Source organism: Bombus impatiens, unplaced genomic scaffold, assembly GCF_000188095.3.
Source record: "Bombus impatiens unplaced genomic scaffold, BIMP_2.2 scf_0154, whole genome shotgun sequence".
In the NCBI taxonomy this organism is placed as follows: domain Eukaryota; kingdom Metazoa; phylum Arthropoda; class Insecta; order Hymenoptera; family Apidae; genus Bombus; species Bombus impatiens.
In genome coordinates this window covers 297,131-318,864 of record NT_176573.1, presented here as the reverse complement: position 1 = coordinate 318,864, position 21,734 = coordinate 297,131, and the positions used below count along the sequence as shown (strand labels likewise).

General features: G+C 34.2%; 2 protein-coding genes and 2 long non-coding RNA genes across 7 annotated transcripts; 2 read left to right on the top strand and 2 right to left on the bottom strand.

Moving 5' to 3' along the window:
* The first annotated feature begins 277 nt into the window (after positions 1–277).
* Positions 278–649, top strand: LOC105680413. The gene has a single exon (XM_012382471.1). The coding sequence runs from the start codon at positions 278–280 to the stop codon at positions 647–649; it is 372 nt and encodes a 123-aa protein (XP_012237894.1).
* Positions 650–7,857: 7,208 nt separating this feature from the next.
* Positions 7,858–8,504, bottom strand: LOC117151352. Its single transcript, XR_004461206.1, has 2 exons — positions 8,472–8,504; positions 7,858–8,206 (listed from the first exon to the last, which is right to left on the bottom strand). It is a non-coding gene; the product is annotated as an uncharacterized LOC117151352 (long non-coding RNA).
* A 2,579-nt stretch (positions 8,505–11,083) lies between these two features.
* On the bottom strand, positions 11,084–13,968 carry LOC105680416. 2 transcript variants are annotated; one of them, XR_004461205.1, is made up of 3 exons: positions 13,300–13,968; positions 12,666–12,821; positions 11,084–11,142 (listed from the first exon to the last, which is right to left on the bottom strand). It is a non-coding gene; the product is annotated as an uncharacterized LOC105680416 (long non-coding RNA). The 2 variants fall into 2 exon arrangements; XR_001102088.3 differs by lacking the exon at positions 13,300–13,968 and having other exon boundaries at positions 12,666–12,951.
* Positions 13,969–16,825: 2,857 nt separating this feature from the next.
* On the top strand, positions 16,826–20,210 carry LOC100748600 (protein downstream neighbor of son homolog). 3 transcript variants are annotated; one of them, XM_003487423.4, is made up of 8 exons: positions 16,826–16,840; positions 17,070–17,216; positions 17,450–18,077; positions 18,193–18,521; positions 18,594–18,799; positions 18,870–19,073; positions 19,141–19,327; positions 19,407–19,582. In XM_003487423.4, exons 3-8 carry the CDS (start codon positions 17,476–17,478, stop codon positions 19,580–19,582), a joined length of 1,704 nt encoding a protein of 567 aa, XP_003487471.1. In that variant the 5' UTR covers positions 16,826–16,840; positions 17,070–17,216; positions 17,450–17,475. The 3 variants fall into 3 exon arrangements, with proteins under 3 accessions (XP_003487471.1, XP_012237901.1, XP_024221631.1); XM_012382478.3 differs by lacking the exon at positions 16,826–16,840 and having other exon boundaries at positions 16,906–17,216; XM_024365863.2 differs by lacking the exons at positions 16,826–16,840; positions 17,070–17,216 and having other exon boundaries at positions 17,476–18,077; positions 19,407–20,210.
* The last annotated feature ends 1,524 nt before the right edge of the window (positions 20,211–21,734 follow it).

The window sequence follows — 21,734 nt, the reverse complement described above, 5'->3', positions numbered from 1 at the left end:
ACCGGCTGCTCGAGAGGCTCGATAACATGGTGATGGTGAGGGCAACCGCGTTCGCGGATGACTTAGCCATCGCGTGTGCTGTCGGGAGGAACGAAGGAGCCACCGCCAAGGTGAACACCATGCTGCGCATCGTGAACGACTGGTGCGCGAGCGTAGGCCTCAAACTGGCTACAAAGAAGACAGAAGTGTAGGCCTCAAACTGGTCAGAGAGAAGACAGAGGTCATGTTCGTCACCGGCATGCGGGTGCCGTTGGTGGTCGGGCTTAATCTGGGGGACATGATCGTTGACACGGTCGAGGCCGTGAAGTATCTCGGGGTCAAGATCGACAGTCGTAGGAGGTTCGACGGACACATCGAGGCGGTCTGTGGGAAGGCCGACATCCTGACGGGAGCCCTTAGAGGCATCCTGCCGAATATCAATGGGCCGCCCAACTTGGCCCGTCGACTCTACTACAACGTCTGGGAGTCCGTTGTGTTCTACGGCGCACCGGTGTGGGCGGACGCCGTCGGCAGGGCGAAGAACAAGAAGATAATGAAGAGGGCTCAGAGAACCGCCTTGAGCATAACGACGACGGCTTACCGTACGGTCTCGCATGCAGCGCTTTGCGTGTTGACCGGCAATCTGCCGATCTACGTCAAGGCGAAGTAGCTAAAAGAGACGTACGATAGGATCAAGAACATCAGGATCGGTGACGGAGACGACAATGCGCTGAAGGAGGAGCTGGAGGCGTTACGAAGGAAGGCGTATGACTAATGGCAAAAGGAATGGGATGCGTACAAGAAGGAGAATATCACCAAGAAGTTGGTACCGTGCGCATTCCTCTTTGCCAGGAAGAAAGTGGATATCGACCATGACACGATGCAGCTGCTAACGGGCCACGGGATCTTTAGCAGCTACAGGAAGAGGATTGGCAAGGACGAGAACTCCAGGTGTTTAGACTGCGGAGACCCGAACGACGACGCGAAACACGTCCTGTTCGCGTGTTCCAAATGGACGGACAAAAGGACGGAATTGGAGAATTGTCTGGGCGAGAAGTTAGACGTGGACAATCTCATGTACACGGCCACCGCCAACGACAACGGCTGGAATAGATTCAGGCAGTTGTGCAAGACCGTCATGAGTCACAGGAGGGTGGCGGAGAGGACGATGGAGGCTGAAAAGAAGAGAATGACGAGCGCGGCGACCACGCGGAGATAGGATGACGAGTGGCTGATAAGAGCAACCCTTCCACAACAGTAATAAGAAAAAAAGACCAAACGAGACTGGAGAAGGACTAATAGAATTGAAGACAATAATGGAGAAGAAAAAGGGCAGTACAAGACAGGGAGGAATGACAATAAGGAAGCACAGCAAGGAGACAAAAGTTGCCATAGTTTTAGAGACAGAATATATAATGGAGTGCAATATAATAGAGTGGATAAGAGGGGAGGTAGATATGTAAGAAAAGAGAGATAGACAAGAAAAAGAGTTTAGACAGATATAAGGGAGGAGGCAATAAGGTGATAACGCTATTAGACTGATAGAATGTGAGAAGCGTAGGTAAACGAGATGTAAAACCGAAAGCCCGTCCAAAGTCGAAAGGCACGGACTGAGTATTAATAATAATAAACTGTTACATATTATTACTCAGCATTTCATTATTAACTGGCAAATTATGTACAGATTACAACAGTACAATGTTGTCAAAACAAGCTCCAACTTTCTTTGTTATTTCTTTGATTGATAAAATGTTTATTTCGTTTGCAGTCGTTAACTTTCTGAGCGAATGAAACTTACGACTCGAATGATGACAATGACTTCGTCCAATTCACATCTGTGGAAAGTTTTCCTATCCTCACTTGCAATAATCGTTTCTCGAAATTCGAAAGCGCCGTAGCTTACCGCTCCCTATCGATCCCTTAGAAAATCGAGAACGGAAAGTATTTATATACTACAATGAATTCCAAGGATCCCAGGGGAGAGAAACGAGCCGGAGAGACGTGACGATTTATTCTATCGCATGCAAACTTCATCAGTCGAATCAATTACTATCGAGTCGTAAAATTCCGGAATTCTCTTCAAGATTACGTTGAATACAGCTAAATTGTCCTCCGTTCTTACTGATATCACGATGTCTATCAAGAAGAAGACTACTTCGTAATATGTTTATCTTTCCCTATCCATAACCTGGCACCCAAACATTCTTCATTTCCCCATAGAATTAGTCTTGCGAATTACATCGTTTCGCCGTCGCTTCTTCGTCTGAAATAAGAAAGACGTCCTTTTCTATTCTGGATACTTAGTAACCGGCGCGACCTTCAGACAACTTGCTTTTTCTTTCAAGATATCGAAAAGTGCAATTTCGGTCGTCGTGATTAAAGTCTGCGTTGCCATACCGAAGACACTACAAAGCGAGCGCTATTTTAATATATTACTATTATTATATATTATATAAATTTAATATATTTAATATTTAATTAATTACAGAATAGCAAGCAACCTATCAATACTGAATGATACACATTGTTTCCCACACACGTGGACTGGAAGCGAACGTGGAGTCGTTTGTAGCCTCCGACGAATATACGATAATGTGAAGATGGCAATCGCTTAATATTCGTGTTTTGTTCTGTTTACTTTACTTGTGTGTAATTGTTCTCTGAGTATAGCAAATAAAAGGAGATTGTTACTATTATATCGAGAAGAAAATTTATTATTTTTATTTTATTTATTATTTATCTATTATTTTTAGACATTTTACGATGAAATCGAAGGAGATCAGTATCAGTATAAGGAGTAATAAGTATTAATTAATATCAATCAATGATTTCTTGTGGTGGTCTTGGAAAAGTAGCAAATACCACAAGCGTTACAAACTGCATTAGATACAAACATAATGAGCTGAAGCATCAAAATCGAACAACGAAGTTGTCAAGAACAATCCGCACGATTTAAAAATAAATATAAGGAGGCATGGAACATGTAAACAAAAAGATATTGATAAGCATCCTTGTATGAGAAAATTATTCAACGATTCATTTTTTCTATTTTTTCTAGTATTTTCTCTAGTTCTGACTCCGAGGATGAAAGGACGAACATTCCAAGCACATCCCAAAATGTAGTGAGTGAAATTGAAATTGCAATTGACATAGTGGATAAAACGAAGCCTGTTTCCCTCACTCTCTTAGCCAAAATCGTCACCAACAAATCCGATGGTTCCGTGCGCTAGACACGCCCATCCTTAGCTTTCCTCCGCCACAGCATCGTCTCCGAAGACAACTGATTTTCCATCCGTCGAACAGTCAACATCCTTTGACCGGGAATACACCCGTAGATCAGTCACTCACTCATCTTATACATACGCACCAGCGTAACTATCTTCTTTACAAGTTGTTAGAATAAACGTTGATTTATAACTTACTATACAGTGTTATATTCATTGAACCACCTCTATTATCTTAACCGAAACAGGGGAACGACTATTTCGCGGCGTCGATTAACCAAATCGTAGCAAGAATTTACGCCTCTCGCTGACGCGTTTTCCTAGCGACCGCGTCTCTCCGTGAACGGTCGTAACATTCAGAGTTCATATTTTTCCAAAGATCAGACACTTCACCTGTCTGTCTGTCGCCTTCAACGTCAGAAGTGCGAAAAAGTTGCCAAGTGAGCTACTACAAAGAAAATAGAGGCAATAATTGTTGTATATGTCGGAGATGTAGGGACACCGGGCCTTTCTTTTGGAATTTTGGGAAGATCCCCAATACTTTGGTCTAAACTATTTATTATAGCTGTATTTAAATAATAGATCTTAGAAGTAGTAGTTGTGATACGATCTGATTATGTTTGTCCGAGATTTGTAACAGTGGGCTTGGGCTCGAGGTAACACAACTGGTCGCCGAATGTAGCCACGGTCACGGGATGAACGTTTTTACTTAACAGAAGAAGTACCAATATTGAGGGACACACGCTGTATTAACAAACAAGCCCCGGGCAGGAGCAAAGACGGCTCTACGCGGGTCTGCCTAGTAACGGCGCCTGGAATTTTGTTGATATCCCCGGTCAATATGCAATTGACAAATGTGATCGTATCAGTCTTTTATTCTTGTGATCACCTTGGAGAGTTTACACACATCGTCTTGTCAGTCAGTCAGAAAGATACCGTGCGTCACAGCTAACGTCACTTTGTGTTTCAAAACATATTCAATTGTACAAAGAGTTTTCCCGTTGAACGTGGATTCGTTATTGAACCTAAAAACATTGTCTTTGATATCAAGAGTGTCTAATCACCACGTTTAATTGTCAAACTCTGTTAATAATTGTAAATATAATCTCCATTGCAGAACAACGATGGCTTGTCCTAATGAAGATACGATACACGCCCCTAACCGATATATATATTGCAAAAAGATCATGTGCAGAAAATACACAAAATGCACAAATGCTCGTAGAGATAGATAGATAAGAAACGCTCGTAAACCTAAGCATCTTGATGAATACCATTAACAAAATTAAAGGATCTAGGCAATTACAAGATGTGTTTACACGCGCCATGGTACGTTAGAAACGAGGACATTCGGAAAGACTTGGGAATACCAACGGTCAAGGAGGAGATTAACAGAAGTGCAAGAAGGTACAGAAAAAGAATAGCAACGTACCCGAACCGGCTGGCAGCGGAGACGGTCGGCGCAACAAACATAAAAAGAAGACTAAAAAGGGAACACCCAACAGATCTCACAAAGGACATAGACTAACATACAAACACTCACCACACTAAAGAAATAAATCAATAAAATTCGAAGATGGTATCCCACTGGGGGTAGCCATCCACATGTTATATTATTATACCACTAAGCTATAATATTTTACCAAATGTCCTACTGGACAAATTGTAAAATGTAAATAAATAAAAAAAAGAGATGTGTTTATTATCAGAAAATTAAAGGATTTGGGGAGAACAAAGGACAAATGGGGAGAACATCTTCAGCATTTAGTATAAATGTAGATCAAATTATGGGTCCTTATCAAGGCCAGCAAATTTTAAAACTATACCTATGAAGATTAAGCTTGTTTATATTTGTCAAGCATATATTGTAAGAAGGACATTAACAACAATTTTAAGTAAATCGTAAGGGACAACGTATCAAAGTTGAAAGTGTAACGACCACCCAGGAAACAGGTGTAATGATCACCCAAGACGCAGGCATTCCGCTGACATCGGATATGTCGATAACACCTAGCATTATGATAACTAAGACAAAAGACAACAGCCAGACCCCTACCCATAAGATATGAGTCATAATAAAGAAATAAAAACCCCGGTCCTTTAGACAGTAACCTCAGTTTGTAACCTGCAGTTAATAAAGCATACGAATGAGCTTTTGCTCATTCTCTTACTTATAAAACTTCGTCCTTTTATTACGTGACAGAAGCTTCGTCACAATGTAATCTATTACAAAATACGATAATTTTCATAATTAGATGCGATCATTTTCTTACTGAAGAAAGGAATTTCAGCTCGTGAAATGTGTAAAAAGTAGTCTCCTATAATAGCAAGAAAATTAATAGAAAACGTAGCAGTACGTTGCAGTCATTGGACCGTATGAGGGACTCTTAAAGAAATGAATTTTAAGGCAGTAGAGAAAGAAAAAAAGCCGTAATAAGTGAGAAAAATATGTAAACCCATTTGGCGTTTGCCAAAAACAATGTATATAGATAAAACTGTAGAAAAGATACTTTTTCATCGATTTTAATGATTTCTTAGTGCCCTGCAAAACTTAACGATTTGAGCAACTTTTTCCTATACATGAAAGTATCGATCGACTATAGTTTTCAACAAATTCGCAAAAATTATCGTACTACTACTATACATTTTACCAATAATTGTATATCCGCGGTAGCGTGCGCGCCTGCATTAGTTGCCAATTATCGTTAGGATGACCTAGTCGAAACCTGATCTTTATCCTCTGAGAGAGGACACACATCCTAATCGCTTATCGTATGCGTATATAACTAGTATTCCGTAGACAGACGAGCTCAGGATTTTTGAGATTATTCGCTACAGTCAGTCGGCGGAAACATCAGAAATGAGTCAAGAAGGTAGTGAACGGATTAAGTCTGCAAAATTACAATCGCTAGCATCTGTCCGGGCTGCTTACGATACAGAGACGTTCAGTAATGGTATCATAGTACAAACCTCTTCGGTGAACTCAAACAATAGAACAAAATCTTCATATAAAAAATGATCATCTTATCGACCTCATCCTGGCCTCTGCAGAATAATTTGAATGATAAGAGTTTTGGTTTCATAGAAGCTGTCGACAACTACCTCAAGACTTTCTTTGAAAAGAATCCATCGACTTGCAAAAATAGAGGATAGTTGTGGGAAATAAATAATTTTATCAATCACCCACATTTCCCGGATTATTTTCGAACGTAGTAGAAACTGCGTGATAAAACTATATCACCGTAAAACGTAATTCTCTATGTATTTACACCTATATTATAATAGGATAAATATTGGCTTTAGCAAAATAAGTGCGTAAATACATAATGTTTATGTAAATACAGAACATTTTGTGTCTTTTTCTATATCTAATAAATATACACATGTTTCAGTTCATTTTATTATAGACAGGAAAGTGGGAGTCGACGACTTCTTATATTTTTCAAACGTAAAACGAGCGTCCCATGCTGGCAACCCTTTCTCCATTCTTTCCACGAGCTACCGTGATAACGTTATATAACTGGCATCTAACTAAATACCCGCGAAATCCGCCAACACGAAAGAGAGTATGAGAGCTAAACCGCGGGAACCAACCGCACCTACACAGATCAGCCCAAGAAGAGTTATAGCTATCGAGATGACGGAAGAGCAACTCTCCAGACTTCAATCCGAAACCCGGAATCAGCAAGGGAGCTTTGCGCAATACAAAAGAAGATTCGCGTCACTGTGGAAGAATTTATCAATAGCATGGCAGTATACGGAGATATCGGAAATATTAGCGGAGAGAACTCCCTACGAAGCTTGCAGCTCCTGCTGTAAAGAGAAACCACAATCTGGTGGCAAGGCGCCAAGAAGGACGTCGACGAGTGAAACAAGGCGTCTTCGAACCGCATTCGTACCAAGGAACGAAACCTACCAGACGTACATGAAGTTTTTCGCCACAAAACAATATGTTTCCACGCCGATGGACAGTTTTGTCGCGAAGAAACGAGCAGCATTGGCACAGCTGAAGTACAGTCATTCTGAAAAATTGAGTTAAATATAATCTACGACCTCATAAGACTACCCATCAGGGAAAAGATTCCCAGGACAACTTTCGCTTGACTTTCACAAAACCGATATTAAATGGGCTACACTTTTTATGGTAATGATCACAACAGCGATGCATGATAAATCATTCATCAATTGATTTCATTGATTCAAGAGAACGAGAAATATCGCTACATACAGTCGGATGGAACACTAATGCACACGGCTTGGCATCAATAACAACGGAGATGGTTAGAGAATTCTTTGAAAAGTAGAATTGCCTCCCAAGGAATAATGGAATTCGTGTCTTACATCTCCGGATTTCTTATTTCGAAGAATATTGAACATAATGTTCGTAAGGACAGACAGCGCACTATTAATCATTAGAAAATAGACATAGAAAAGTATAAAAAGGAAATATAGAAAATTTTTCTCAGCATTGTTTCTTTTGAGCATGATTATGTAGGATCCAATGAATAGTCATACTGCAAATATAGCACCGAAATAATTTCTTATGTATGCAATTAGTTACATAGTTAAAACAATGAAAAAGAAGTTAACTGTGTGCTACAGTTAGAGAACGATGGAATTTCATCTAAACTGATAAGGATAAAAAATCGAATACTTTTTGTTAAAACCAATAATGAAAATGAAAATTCTCAAAATAGGAGGAGTCATTACAATTTGTAAAACCGCGAAAAAGGTTTCGAGGAGCACTCAAAATTTATCTTACATTAAATATGTACTCGAAAAGTTAATGATTCATGCCAATCTAATCTGCAAGCAAATGGATGTTCGAACGCCATTTCTAAAGTTAAGTCTAAAGTATACGTTCACCCTCCTGATAATTACAAAATCAAAATAAACGAAGTATGTTTTTTTACAGAGAAAGTCCACAGGATTGGCACGAGTGTTGTCATTTTCACGATTTCATATATAAACTATAGCATATATAATAATTATATAATTTCAAACTATTGAAAATGACAACGTGAGTTCTCGCTCGCCATCTATATGCTGACGGCTAGTTACAAAAGGGAGTAATTAGAAGATATTACTAGACACGGTCGATAGACCAGATCGATAGTTTTAAGACTTCCTTTTCGCTCATTCGTTCGTGTCCCTTCCAAGTGTGCGCAATAAAGGTTTTTTTTGGCTCCGAGAAGTGTGGTGTTTTTCATCCGATTAATAAAGTAATAACTAACACGATCCTACCTCTAAATATAAATATAACAACACAAACTTTAAAAGATGGAACTGTGATTATTATTTCTATATAGAAGAAATATATAGAAATAAGATTTCCATAATTTTATATGTAGATGATCTATTGATTTCTAGTACTAATATAAAAACTATAAAAAATTAAGTTAATGTTAAATTAATGATTTATGCCTAGTAAATCAATGTTTAGGAATTGAAGTGGAATATTATAAAGATGAAATGAAAATGCTTTTAAGTCAGAAAAATTACATAAAAGGCTGTGCTGAAAAATATGCAGTTAGAATTCAGAAATCATGATATTCATATGGAAATAAATCTAAAACTAGAACCCAAACAGAAAATATAGATAAACAATTGAAGCATGTATAGAAATTTAATTGAAACTTCATTATGTATATGTAGCAAATGAAACTTAGCTGGATGTATTCTTCCTAGTAAATTATTTAAGTTATCAGAACAGTCAAGGCAGTACACGCTACAAATATTCATTACGTGTTTTTAAATATTTGTCTTACACTAGTTCTATAAAATTAATGTATGATTCAAGTTATAATGAAGAAATGGATGCTTATATAAACACTGACTGAGCTTGGTTGAAGCATGGGTAGCAGGTATAGTTGACAAAAAATCCACAAAAGAAATATTTGTTTGTGTATTTGGAAATACAGATTTATGGAGGTCGCAGAAACAAAAGACTATCTCCAGAGATTCAAGTCATACTGAATACTATGCTTTAGTTAATTGTTAGTTGTTAATTGTTAATTGTAGTTAATAAACTGTGTTCCACCGAAGGTTACACATGGTCTGTAAAGGTATATTCTGGACGAAAAATCACCGGAAATAAGCAAGTTGACATAGCTGAAAACGCCTGCATTGAACTTGCAGATAAATTGCTAAATGAAGGACGAACTTTGTTTGTCGACAACTTTTATACTAGCTATCTGTTAGCAGTGAAATTTTTAAATTTTAGGACGCATGTCATTGGAACTGTATGGCACAACAAAAAATATATGCCCCATTCTGTAACGTCATAGCAGTTGAAGAAAGGTGAAATGATAGAATATCATAGAAGAAATGTTAGAATATTATCAACAAAACATGCACCCATTATGATTTCAAGTTCAAATTCTACATATCACAGATGTCCTTCGAAACAGAAACCTTTGGCAGTAATAGCATATAATAATAGAAAAATTGGTATCGACAGAACTGACCAGATGGTCTCATATGCCACTACGATACGAAAAAGCATCAAGTGGTATCGGAAATTAACACTACCTTTACTCTTAGGAACAACTATAGTAAATGCTCATATTGTGTACCAAACAGCCACAAACAAAAAATACCGATAAGAAAATTTCGGGAAATTCTCGTTTCCGAATGGTCCTCAGAAAATACTGTGCCCGACAACCATCCGAAGAAAACGACGAAGGTGGCCCACCATTTGGAGATACGTAAGAATCAGGAGGGCAAGCCTATAAGAAGGATGCACCCTATGTTATAAGAAGAAGAGGCAAACTGTCTCAAGTAAATAAGTAAGTAAAAACATGAAAATAACTATAACATATTGTTCGAAGTGGCAAAAATCATATCAAATGTATTTGGAATGTTTTAACGAATACCATGAGATATGGCATAATGTAATATTTTAAATTAATAAAATTAATATTTATTAATTATCAATTTTAAATCAATAATTTATTAATAAATTAATAAAAAGTATGATACAATGTGGATTTAATATTTTTATGTTGTATAACCTATATATAATATTGTATATTTAATTAACTCGAACAAGAAGAGCGTCATCATACGTTGGTGACGGAGCCCCCACGGAAGTATACCCGTCGCACCGATATGTACGACGTGGCGACGAACGTGCTAAGCAGAGTGTGTATGATTTCTGATGCATAAAAAGTTAGACTATTGGATTGCTGTGCAGATGCTGAAGAATAAACATAATACGTGCTTTAGTATATTCTGGATAAATTGAGCATAACTACATAATTAACTTTATATCATTATTAATAAATTAATTGTGTGATCCTTTTATTGTATGTAATTTTTCCAAATATCCTTGATTACATTAGAAGTGATAATTGAACATGTTCCCAATTATGGTATATTACAATATCATTTACAAAAATTGATTAAATTAGCAGCATTGTAATTTTAAAGTACAATAAATAACGTTTTGTAAAAAACAATGGATAAACCTAATTTTTTTTTACGATTAACCGAGATTTATAATATTTCTGAAAGTGACTTTATTTAAATATATATCAGTATATACTAAACAACGATATGTATTTATTTTTGAGTTATATAAATTTTAAAAATGATAAATTCTTTTTAAATTTATCAAGAGTATGTACATTTAAATTTTATGGACAATTAAAAGAAGAAACATTGTTTACCTACACATAGCACAACCCATTCAATATTGAAGAACAATTATATAATTTATTATTCATAACATGTTTCAATCCCATGATCATCTCATGTTATTCATGATCAGAAAAGAGGATCAGTTATGCCATCAACGAAAATATACTTTCAAAGAAAGGACGCTCACCTACATATGCATAGAAATCCCCGTGCTTGTGCGAGTTGTGCGCCTATTTTTCGTTGGTCGATAGTGTCGCCATCATTGAAATAGTCGCCAATGTCGCCATGCGCCGATAATCTGTAGTTGATAACGTTCACTAAATTTTAACATTCTTTCAATTTTGCAATCTTCAGTAAGTGACTCTCGTACGCTATTATAACTTAAACACGAATTTGCAAAGCGTATCTTCCTGGGACTCTCAGTTTTTGGAAAAACCAATTTTGAGAAAAATTGCAAATTTTCAACTTTGAAGATGTTTTGTGGATCTTTACGATAACAGCCAATGAAATAACATATTTTGTTATTGCACTATAACCATTTAAATGTGTTTAAATAACAATCAAAGTGAAAGAGATACCTGAAACGCAGCATGTTTCGCTTACATTTACCAATTTATCTCAAAAACTGAAAATCTGGAAGAAAATCTAACCGTACCACGTGAGAAGGCAGATTTTTGCTAAGGAAAGCGTCAGGAAAAATTTAAGATCATGTTTTGATTCCAACGTAAAGCGAAAAAATTTGGCAAAATACGTGGCGACGGAAATGATACACAATGTTTACGGTTACCTTGTTTGTTGCTCAGCACAACGAAACCATTAAACCTCGACCTTTAGTTACCGCTACATGTTTTGCCAAACTATTTCGTTTTTACATCGAAATTAGAACATAACCTTTTAGTTTTTCTTGGTGTTTTCCTTTAGCAAAAATGCTTGCTCTATCGCGTGCTAAGGTGAGATTTTCTCCTAGACCTTTAGTTTTTGAAATAAACTGAGAAATATAAGCAAAGAATGGTGTGTCTTAGGTGTTCTTTTCCCTTTGATCATTATTTAAACATGTTTAAATGGTTATAATGCAATAGCAAAATATATCATTTTATTCGGGACAGTACACAACATTTTTTCATTTTAACAGCAACTCGATGGCTGCTACTATAAAAGCACAAAACACTTCCAAAGTCGGAGATTTGCAATGTTTTTTAAAATTAATTTTTCCGAAAACTGAATTCTAGGAAAAAACGGTTTGGAGATTCGTGTTTAGTTTACAAAAGTCTATAAGAACCGTCTATTGAAAGTAACAAAATTAAATACGTGTTGGACAAATCGGTTTCAACATACACTTGAAAATCAATATTTCGAATTTACAGTTTTCGTATGTGTAAATCGATATAAACTGATTTAGATTTTATACGGAAAATTTACCAATATAAGTGAACTTGCAAGAAAATGCCGTCGTTACCGGTTTTCTATGGAACTTGTTTTAACTGTTTCGTTTATACATATAATGTATAAGAAAAATAAAAAACATTAGTCGAACTAGGATGACTTAAAAAAAAAAATAAAAAGCGCTGAAAAGAAAGGAATACGACAAAGATCTGTTTGTTGATTCCAATATTTGCTTAATACGAACGAAGTTCTCGCTTTCTGAGTCCTTGGCCAAGAGCGTTAATTATATGAAATTCTGTTAATTTTAATTTCGTCAAATCAAATAACGTGTTTCTAATCGGAAAGAAACGATTTTGTTTTTTATCGAAAATCAATCAAACTATGTACAATATTTTCTTCTTAATCTTCATCTTCGCCTATTAAGTTTGCTTGCCATACCTCGTATTAACAATTCAGCACCGATGCTTGCTGACACCTCACTCTTCGCTTCATGTCTTAACACTGCGAATAGCAGCTCTGGACTAACGTCCTACTGAATAAGGTCTATCGATATAAACCGAAAATTCTGTGTTGAAGTAAACACCTTGCCTTTGTCTACAACAGTGGTTCCCAACTTTTTTTTACTCATGGCGCATTTTAGGGAAGGTACAGATATTTTGGCGTTTTTTATATACAAACTTTAAAATTTACAATAGCAGATATGACTGTGCGATTAAAAAAAAAAGAAAGCGTATCTATAATTTACGACAGGGCGCAACTTTTGAGAATGACTGCTCTACAAGATTAATTTGTTTCAAGGTCTATTTCTTATGATGTTATTGTTCTAAAAATATCGTTTGCTATGATTATTGAATATTCAAAACTTGTGCTTTCTAAAACAATAATCAAGGAAGTAACAATGATAATTTTTATTATTTCAAATTTTATTTAAAAATAAATAGCACTTTTTAGAGATAGAATAGAATTAGAGAGAGAATAGAATTTTTGTGTAATTGGTTCAGTTGCTATATTTATTACTGTAAATTTTTCGTTTAAACCATTTTCGTAAATCTTAGTTACTATAAACACTAACAAGTAATAATCAACAGCGGAATGGCGGGTTCGAAACGGCTCGATGATTTCAATATTAGGCTGGCCTAAAAAATTAATAAAAACATATATTACATTATTGATTTACGAAAAAACAATTTGAATAATAATTGTAGCAATCGCACTAACATGTTAGCTTGTAAGAAGGCAATACCGTTTCGCAAATTTGTCTCAATAACTCACTTCATATGTACTGCATTTGTCCATCTACAATTAAAATTTTAAGTATGAATCTACATTTACAATTATATGTAAATATGAAATTTTCTAACATATAAGATATAATATATATTTTATAATATATATTTTCCTTCGCGTGACACATAAATGTATTGTGTATATATGTATATCATGAATATATGACCAGAAATTTGTCCGGACACAACCGGGAGACATTCTCGAGGCAAACCTCGGTGTGAGATATGTATTGCATTGACGTAACTCGATCTGATATCAAAAAATATAATTTTCTTTATTTTTTCTTATATTGTTACGAGATGATCTTAGACAAACTATTGAGAGTCGTACGATTAAAATAATACCAAACACGTTTACATTTGTATTAATTTTTGTATTAATTGAAAGTTAAATGGGCAATGTTTAATTGACGAAGTGGAAGATTTTGAAAAACTGACAGAATACATATACATATATATATATGTCGGAGATGAAAGGAAAACTGGAGCCTTCCCTTTGCAATTTTGAGGAAGCCTTCTAATGCTTTAGCCTAGATTTTATCATAACTGTAATTAAGCAATTGTCATTTGTAATTGTTTGATATTTGTGAAAGCGAAAGTGGGTTCGAGGTGACAACTGGTCGCCGAACGTAGCCACGGTCACGGGATAAACGTTTTGCCTGACGAAGGTGTGGATCAGTTGTATTGTTCTCCCTAGAAATCACATAGAATTGTACTTTAGAGATGTCGATATAATCACACGTTTCCAAAGAGTATACAACAAACTTTTGACAGAAATTGCCTAGCAACAACGATTGGAACCTTCTCGATGCCTCCAGCGAGCATATAACAAACAAATGCAGTCGTATAGCGAAAAAGATTTTCATCAGATATTCTTTCGTGTGATCGCCTTGGAAAGTGATACATCGAGCAATTTACCGAGTGTCTCAGCAATCGTATTTTTGTGTTTAAAATTATTCTACACATAGTAAAGAGTTATCCCGTTGATCGTGGATTCGTTTGAACCCCGGAACATTGTTAATAGCGTTAATTAAATTCATTATTCGTAAAACCTATCAATCGTTAAATTTATTATTCGTAAGACATATTATTCGTTCCTCTTATTGTTCGTTAAACTTATTATTCTTTAATCTAATTATTAGTTAAACTTATCGTTTGTTAATCTTATCATTTATTAAACTCATTATTCATAATATTTTGTAAAATCTTGTTTATTCGCGTAAATATATTCTCTGTTTCGTAAAACAATGGCTAATTCAAACGAAGAATCATTACGCGTCTTAAATCCTAATGATAACCCGACATATATATATATATATATGTAATCAGACTGTATTTGTAGCGTTTAATAATAATAATGACAATAAATATAAAGAAATAAAGATAAGAAATTGTAAATAAATTGAAAATATTTAAATTATCTTTTATTATTATAGATATCTATTAAAATCACCGTATGGAATGCAATATAATCAGGTTCTTTGTTAGGAACTATTTTTCCAGATTATAAAACATGTGGACTATTTCTTTATCCTCTATTTCACTTTCTAGTTCTGTGTTTATTATTTCTTTTGATGATTCTATTGTATTCTGTACAATAGACTCTTCTTTTTCGCATTCCGTAATCCGCTCTGCTATCTCTTTTGGATTCAAAATTTCATTTTTACAAATTTAGTCTTGAGTTTTGATCCTTGGACCCGCTTCGAAATTTTCACACGACGATTGACGTTTCAAAAGTTTCCTCTACGCATTTTTAATACTTCTTGGCATTACATCGCTCCGTGATTTTGAAATAAAATTTATACAATCTTTAATATCACAGATGAGAAAAAATTCAAATGCTCTCGGACTGGCATATCTGTGAAAAAAAGCAGCGGTAATTTATGTGTACCTGTGGAATTGGCACAAAATGCCACAGTTACATGATCTTTTCCCATTTTACTGCCATCCACCCATCATCCACCTCGTGGTTGTAAACTTGTTTCGTCCATGTTATAAATATCGTCTTCCTTAAGATCTTCGTTATGCAAAATTTCTGTTAATTGTTCAGTGAAGTTTTGTGTTGCTAATTCATCAGGATCAGCTCTCTCTTCATGTTTGGATACTTGACGTATTCCGTATCTGGATTTAAAATGCTGGAGCCATTCTTGACTGACCGTAAAATTTGATAAACGCTCACCTTACTAAGAACCATTCGTATAATCGGGCTTCCATATCTTCATACGAAGATGCCCGTTGCCTCTGAGACTGAGACTTGAGATTTTCGCTCAATTCACGAATAGATGTCGATTGCTCCCTGTATCTTCTTATGGTTCTTTGACTTATACCATGTTTGATAGCAAGATCATCGATACTTAAACACTCTTCTAACTTCTGCAGAATTTATAAACATTTTCCCACAGTCACTTTGTATCTCTTCCCTGAAGATGCCATTATGAAATCTTTTTTTCACTTTGACAATATTTGAAAGTCATAAAAAATTTTTACTGGCACAAAGAACTCTTCACAATGTATTAATAATTGTTTTCAAAGGTATCATAGCATTGGCAACGAATATTACGTCACAGATGTTATGGTTTCAGACGACGAATTCTGTGGATGATGATAAGGATGCACTGGAAAAATCTGGCAACAAAGTGTAAAAAGTGATCAATCTTTTGCCAAGAGAATTAAGTTAAATATATTAAAGATATGTTGTGTTAAGTTTAAATAATGTTATTTATATTGTGTTACTCGAAACTCCTAATGTGGAATTGATTATAATAAGCTTACAAAAAAATTTTAATAATCATTTTGTAAATACTTTATTTCAATAATGCCCACGTCTGGTTGCTAATAGATTTAATTTTTTTTATAATTGTATATACTGAACAATTTTTTAAACTAAAGAAATATACGTATATATATGTAAGTAGAAGTGGTAAAAGACTTCAAGCCTCACTCTAAACTGCACGTCGACTGTATCATATTACATTCTATTTATTCTATCTTCTCACTCGCACTGCCTGCTTCTCATCCTTACTTTCGATTCATACACGGTACAACACAGTACAATTAACACAAGTCGGATAATTTGGTCCAATTGTTAGAAAGTCATCTCTCCAGATATATGGTCATTCCGTTACTCCTGATCTCGATCATTGGCCACATAGCCGAACATTACTGTACTTATTTATATAGGAGATTTATTGAAAAAAATGTATTGAAAAAAATGGAATGTTAATTTAGTTTATATTCGATTAAGTAAACTTTTATTATTTGAATGAGAAATGATAAGTAGCGATTGAAGGAGTCGATGAACTTCTATAACGTACACAACGTACGTACGTAAGTATATATATGTATGTATATGTAATAACTGCTTATTTCTTATCCCTAGACGGATCAAATGCAGCTTACTACTTCAAATATCGTTTAAAGTACAGTAAAGTTGTAAATATGTCTGTATTATAATTTGTGATTTTATTATCTATTCTACAATCGTAATTATACGTTATATTCCGATACGTGTGACATATTCTGACACATATGTAGTACATATGTATGTCCTATTTAGGTACTGGCTGTTAGTACGTTATAACAGGTTATAGTAAGTTTGAAACTCTTCTAATGTGCATGGGGCCGCCTTGTTTATAGTGTCAAGTGAGGGAATCTTTATTCAATTGACAGTATCTTCAGATTGATAAAAAGATTTTAAGAAACGGTGTGTATATTCTATCATATAATTCTTCTTTCAGTATTGTCGAGAATCATTTAAAACATCATAAATAAACAGAAACATAAAACATTTATTACTTTAACCTATCAAGTAAAACCATTATACCAATATATAGAAGGATATTATTGTTATATCTTTTTTATATTTATATCTTTTAATATTAAACGTTATTATTACCATTATTATTAATTATCATTTATATTTTTTTTATATGATAGCATGACAAAATTCATTTCCATTACTAATGGAGGATCGAAATAAATTGCAATCAGAATGGAAAAGACCAGACGAAGTAATGCAGTTGCATCGTTTAAAAATGAAGAAGCGTGCCCTACAAGCACGTATAAACAATACACGCATTAATAAGAAAAATTTAGAATCAGAGCCTACACAAAAATCCAATAATCAAAATATTGTGTCCAATCATTGTGTAGGTCAAAAGCGAAAGAATCCTTTCATTAAAGATGAAACAGATAAAAAGTTTAATATAACACCTCCAGACATAGAAGCTAGTAATGATAATACACTATTTGAATTATTAAAAATAAAAGTCCCAAAAGTGAGTGAAACAGAAAACTCAATAAATGATTGTTCTTTAACATTTAGCAATGCATTTTTACAATTGGAAGCAAGTAAGAATATTTTGGATTTAGAAATACCGAAAGGTGAAAAATATATTCCAATAGATTGGACTTTAAAAACTAAAATGAGATTTATGTCTCCAAAACCATTTCCTTGGAATTGTAAATTGAAAACTAGCGAAGAAGCTTCTGGTACTACTGGTTTCGTAAGATGTTTGGATATTAGTGAACAACATTCAACTTTAGATACTAGTCCAAATGCAAGGTAATTTTTATATATTTTGTATATTTTAATATAATAAATAAATATATATATATATTAAATATTTACTAAATTTAAAAAAAATATATATATATCAATTAAAATATTTGTTAAACAGGTTACACCAATGCTGTTTAATATGGCAGCACCCTTCATTACCATGGTTGGAGTTATTTCCTCGTTCTACTGGGAAAGTAAGTGCAAATTTAACAAGTAATTCTATGATAGTAAACAACATGCTCATTAAAGAAGCTTTATACAAAGAATGGAGTGAAAGCTTTAGGTCACTTTTTCATTTATTGAGAGCACGACAATGTCCATATTTTTATGTTTGTGCGACCAATTTTACTGTATTATTCCGCGCTGCTGGAATTTGTGGAATTTCTGAAGCTCATGCACTTTTGACACCTACAACACGTGGCTTTCGACAGTCTTTAAAACAGGAAGGTATGAACAAATTATAATATGTAGTGAAAATTTTTGACGTCATTTTATTTTTCATTTGCACATGTTTCATAGAAATTGAATATACAATGCCTTTGAGAAAAGATTGTAAACGGCAATCAGATGTAACTGATTCAGGATGTGATACAGCAGATTCAGCTACATCATTGAGCTATACAGAGAATCAAAATCTTGATGATGAGGAAGATGAAACACAAGATGAATGGCTACAGAGCTTAGGAGTTGAAAATTCTGAAATTCGTAAAATTAATAATTCTCAAGTAATTTTACAGCATGTACAATTTTTTTTTATTTCTATACCGATACTAATTTTTTAAGATTTTTCTCTAGGCAAGAATGACATTAGAAAAAGAAACTGAACTGGACAATATGAAACAATCCTTGATTTTTGTAAAAGGTGTAGAGTCACAAGCTTTATTTAACTTTTTAATTAATTGTAAATCTGCTATTACAACAACTGGTCCTTTAGCAGGAGTACCTCCAACTCTTTTATCACCAGTAGCTTTTCACGGCGCAACATTAAAGCCAATTAGGGTAAAATATTTTTATATCTACAGTTGTGATACATAATAGAGTTATAAATTATTTTCATTTTTTACAGGTTAAAGAAAGCATAGTTCGTGTTGACAGTGAAAAATATTTTTCTCTGGAATTAAAAGGACCCCTCCTACCACATGTCTTACCTTCACTCTGTTCTTTAATGAAATCTAGTCAGTTAGAACAATATTCTGCAAGTTGTGCACGGTTACACTCAACAACTTCATTTTCAGCAATGAAAAATAATTTTGGTAAATGTTTTCTTCCTTAAAATTATGATTGTTTACATAAAAATCATATGAACAGTATATAATGTTTGTATTTTCACAGAACAAATGGAATTAGGAAATATACCAAAAATTCCAGAAAATGTTTTTGGTAAAGAGAATTTGAGCGATTGTGGATTCAGTAGCGAGTTATTAAAGGATTTTTGTAGTCCTAACCCAACAAATATTCAAATTATAGAAAATATTAAATTTTCAAATAATTCGTATACATGGTCTTGACAAATAATTGTAATAATGTAGGAGATTATAGCAAAGTTTTAATTGATTATATTTATTAATTAGTTTGAAGAAAAGAATTTAGATATTAGGATAATATGATTTATTCTCAAAACTAATCATCAATGAAATCAATTAATCGAAGTTATTTGGAGATTTAAAATTCATTGGGCCAGTGAACATCAAATTAAAATATTAAATATAAGGATCATCCGATGTTAACATAATATTAATTAGGACAGTAATAATTATTACCATTGCTATTGAAATCTATACATTGACTACAATAATGATTAAATGTATAACAGATCATTTACAAAACTGGCACTATATTAAAATCAGTAGAATAACCATAATTTGTGAAAATTTTTTAATGAAACAGTTATTTTACTGTGTAATAAATATTTAACAATAAATGATAATCGTTTATTCGATCTGTTTTAAAACAAAGTCGCTATAAAATTTAAATACTTTAAAACTATATTCTATCTTACCGTTGTTTCAATCTAATTATATTTGTTAATTAATTACAGTAGATGCACTGTAGATGCACTGTAGATGCACAGAAGATGCAAGTTAGTTTTTATATAAAACATGTGCAGAAAATAATAATTAATAAACTATTATAACTTATATAATTTTAATAGAAATAAAATTAATTTTTATCGGTAAAAATGTTTTTAATATCTAAAAATTGTATTAAATTTACAAAAAAATATTGTTAATAAAAATCGTATAAAAATAATGTTGCTATATTTTTATTTGATTTTCTTCACTTTTGATGTTTTTTGTTTAACTACTCACAGAATATATTGGTCCTGCGAAAATATACGTAACAATAATTCATTACAGACAAATTTTCAAACGGGGGCGCGACGAAGGTGGGGTTCGCGGATGGACTACCCCTAAAAATAACGAATCGATATTCGCTCGCTGCCCCCGAATTGGTCGCCCGGTCACCTCGAGCGTGAACAATCAATTTATTGTAATAAGGTATTGTTTTGCTTATTTGTCTTCGGTAAATATTTAGTTTAATAAAGATAGAAATATTTTTTCGACTATTTAGAAATATAATATTTAAATTTATATTTTATCTAATATTTCAATTATACTGTAAAAGATTTTTATTTTGCACGAAAAATTTTTTAAAATTTTATTGATCATGTTACAAATTGTGCAATCTATTACAGTTTACGTGAACATATGTATATTGTATATTTTACGCATACATTGAGCACGAGTACATATGTATCCATGTCATGATTACGTCAGTACCCATTGCAGTCTGTGCTCATCGTATTGCGATTCTCTTCAACGAGCAGTTTCATGTTCCAAGGTCTTTTATGCGAGTTCAATTTTCGAATCGAATAATGCACTGATAATATTGCCCCCAATGGTATTGGTGAAAGCGACATTCGTATACTAGGAATTTCCTTTACCTTCCATTTAAAAATTGACTTTCTTGATTCAAAGCCAAATTTCTTTATAATGCCATCGCAATCGTTATCGTACTCTTAAAGATAGCTGAAAGTAGTGTTAGCCGTAAAGTGAGAATGGAACAAATCTTACCTTGCATGAAACGAGCAAGAACGCGAAAAAGGGAATTCGATTAATATGTAAATAAAAATAAATACAACGATGTGACTGAAGTGATGTTAAAAATTTTAATTATCAAGTACATAATTAATCTCCCCTGAAAGAGATGCACGGCAATTTGTGATCATGCGATATTTTAGAATTTCACAGTCTCAAAAGTAGACTGTAGGAGATAAAACAGGACGATGGAATTTTTCTCGAGAATAAAACAACCTCAAATCTGAAATACGAAGAAAGCATGGTTAGGGCGGTGTAGAGAGGTAGAGGGGAAAGTCCCTTCTCGCGAACGTCCGATCAGGCTGCCGAGAAGCAACCCTCGTACATAGGAGGGTTCAGGGTGGATAAAGCTGCTGGATACGTAGGGGGTAAGGGATTCGCGCGAAGGGAGGGGACCATCGGTGAAGGGCGGGGGAGGAAGATCCATAGCTGTGTTGGTGTGGTATTGCGTGTGCTTTACACGGAACTGGCGAAGCTAGGAGAACGACGAAAGAGAAACAAACGCTTCGACCTAACACGTTACGCGAAACAAGGATAGGAGTTGAGAACGAGAGAGAAGCTC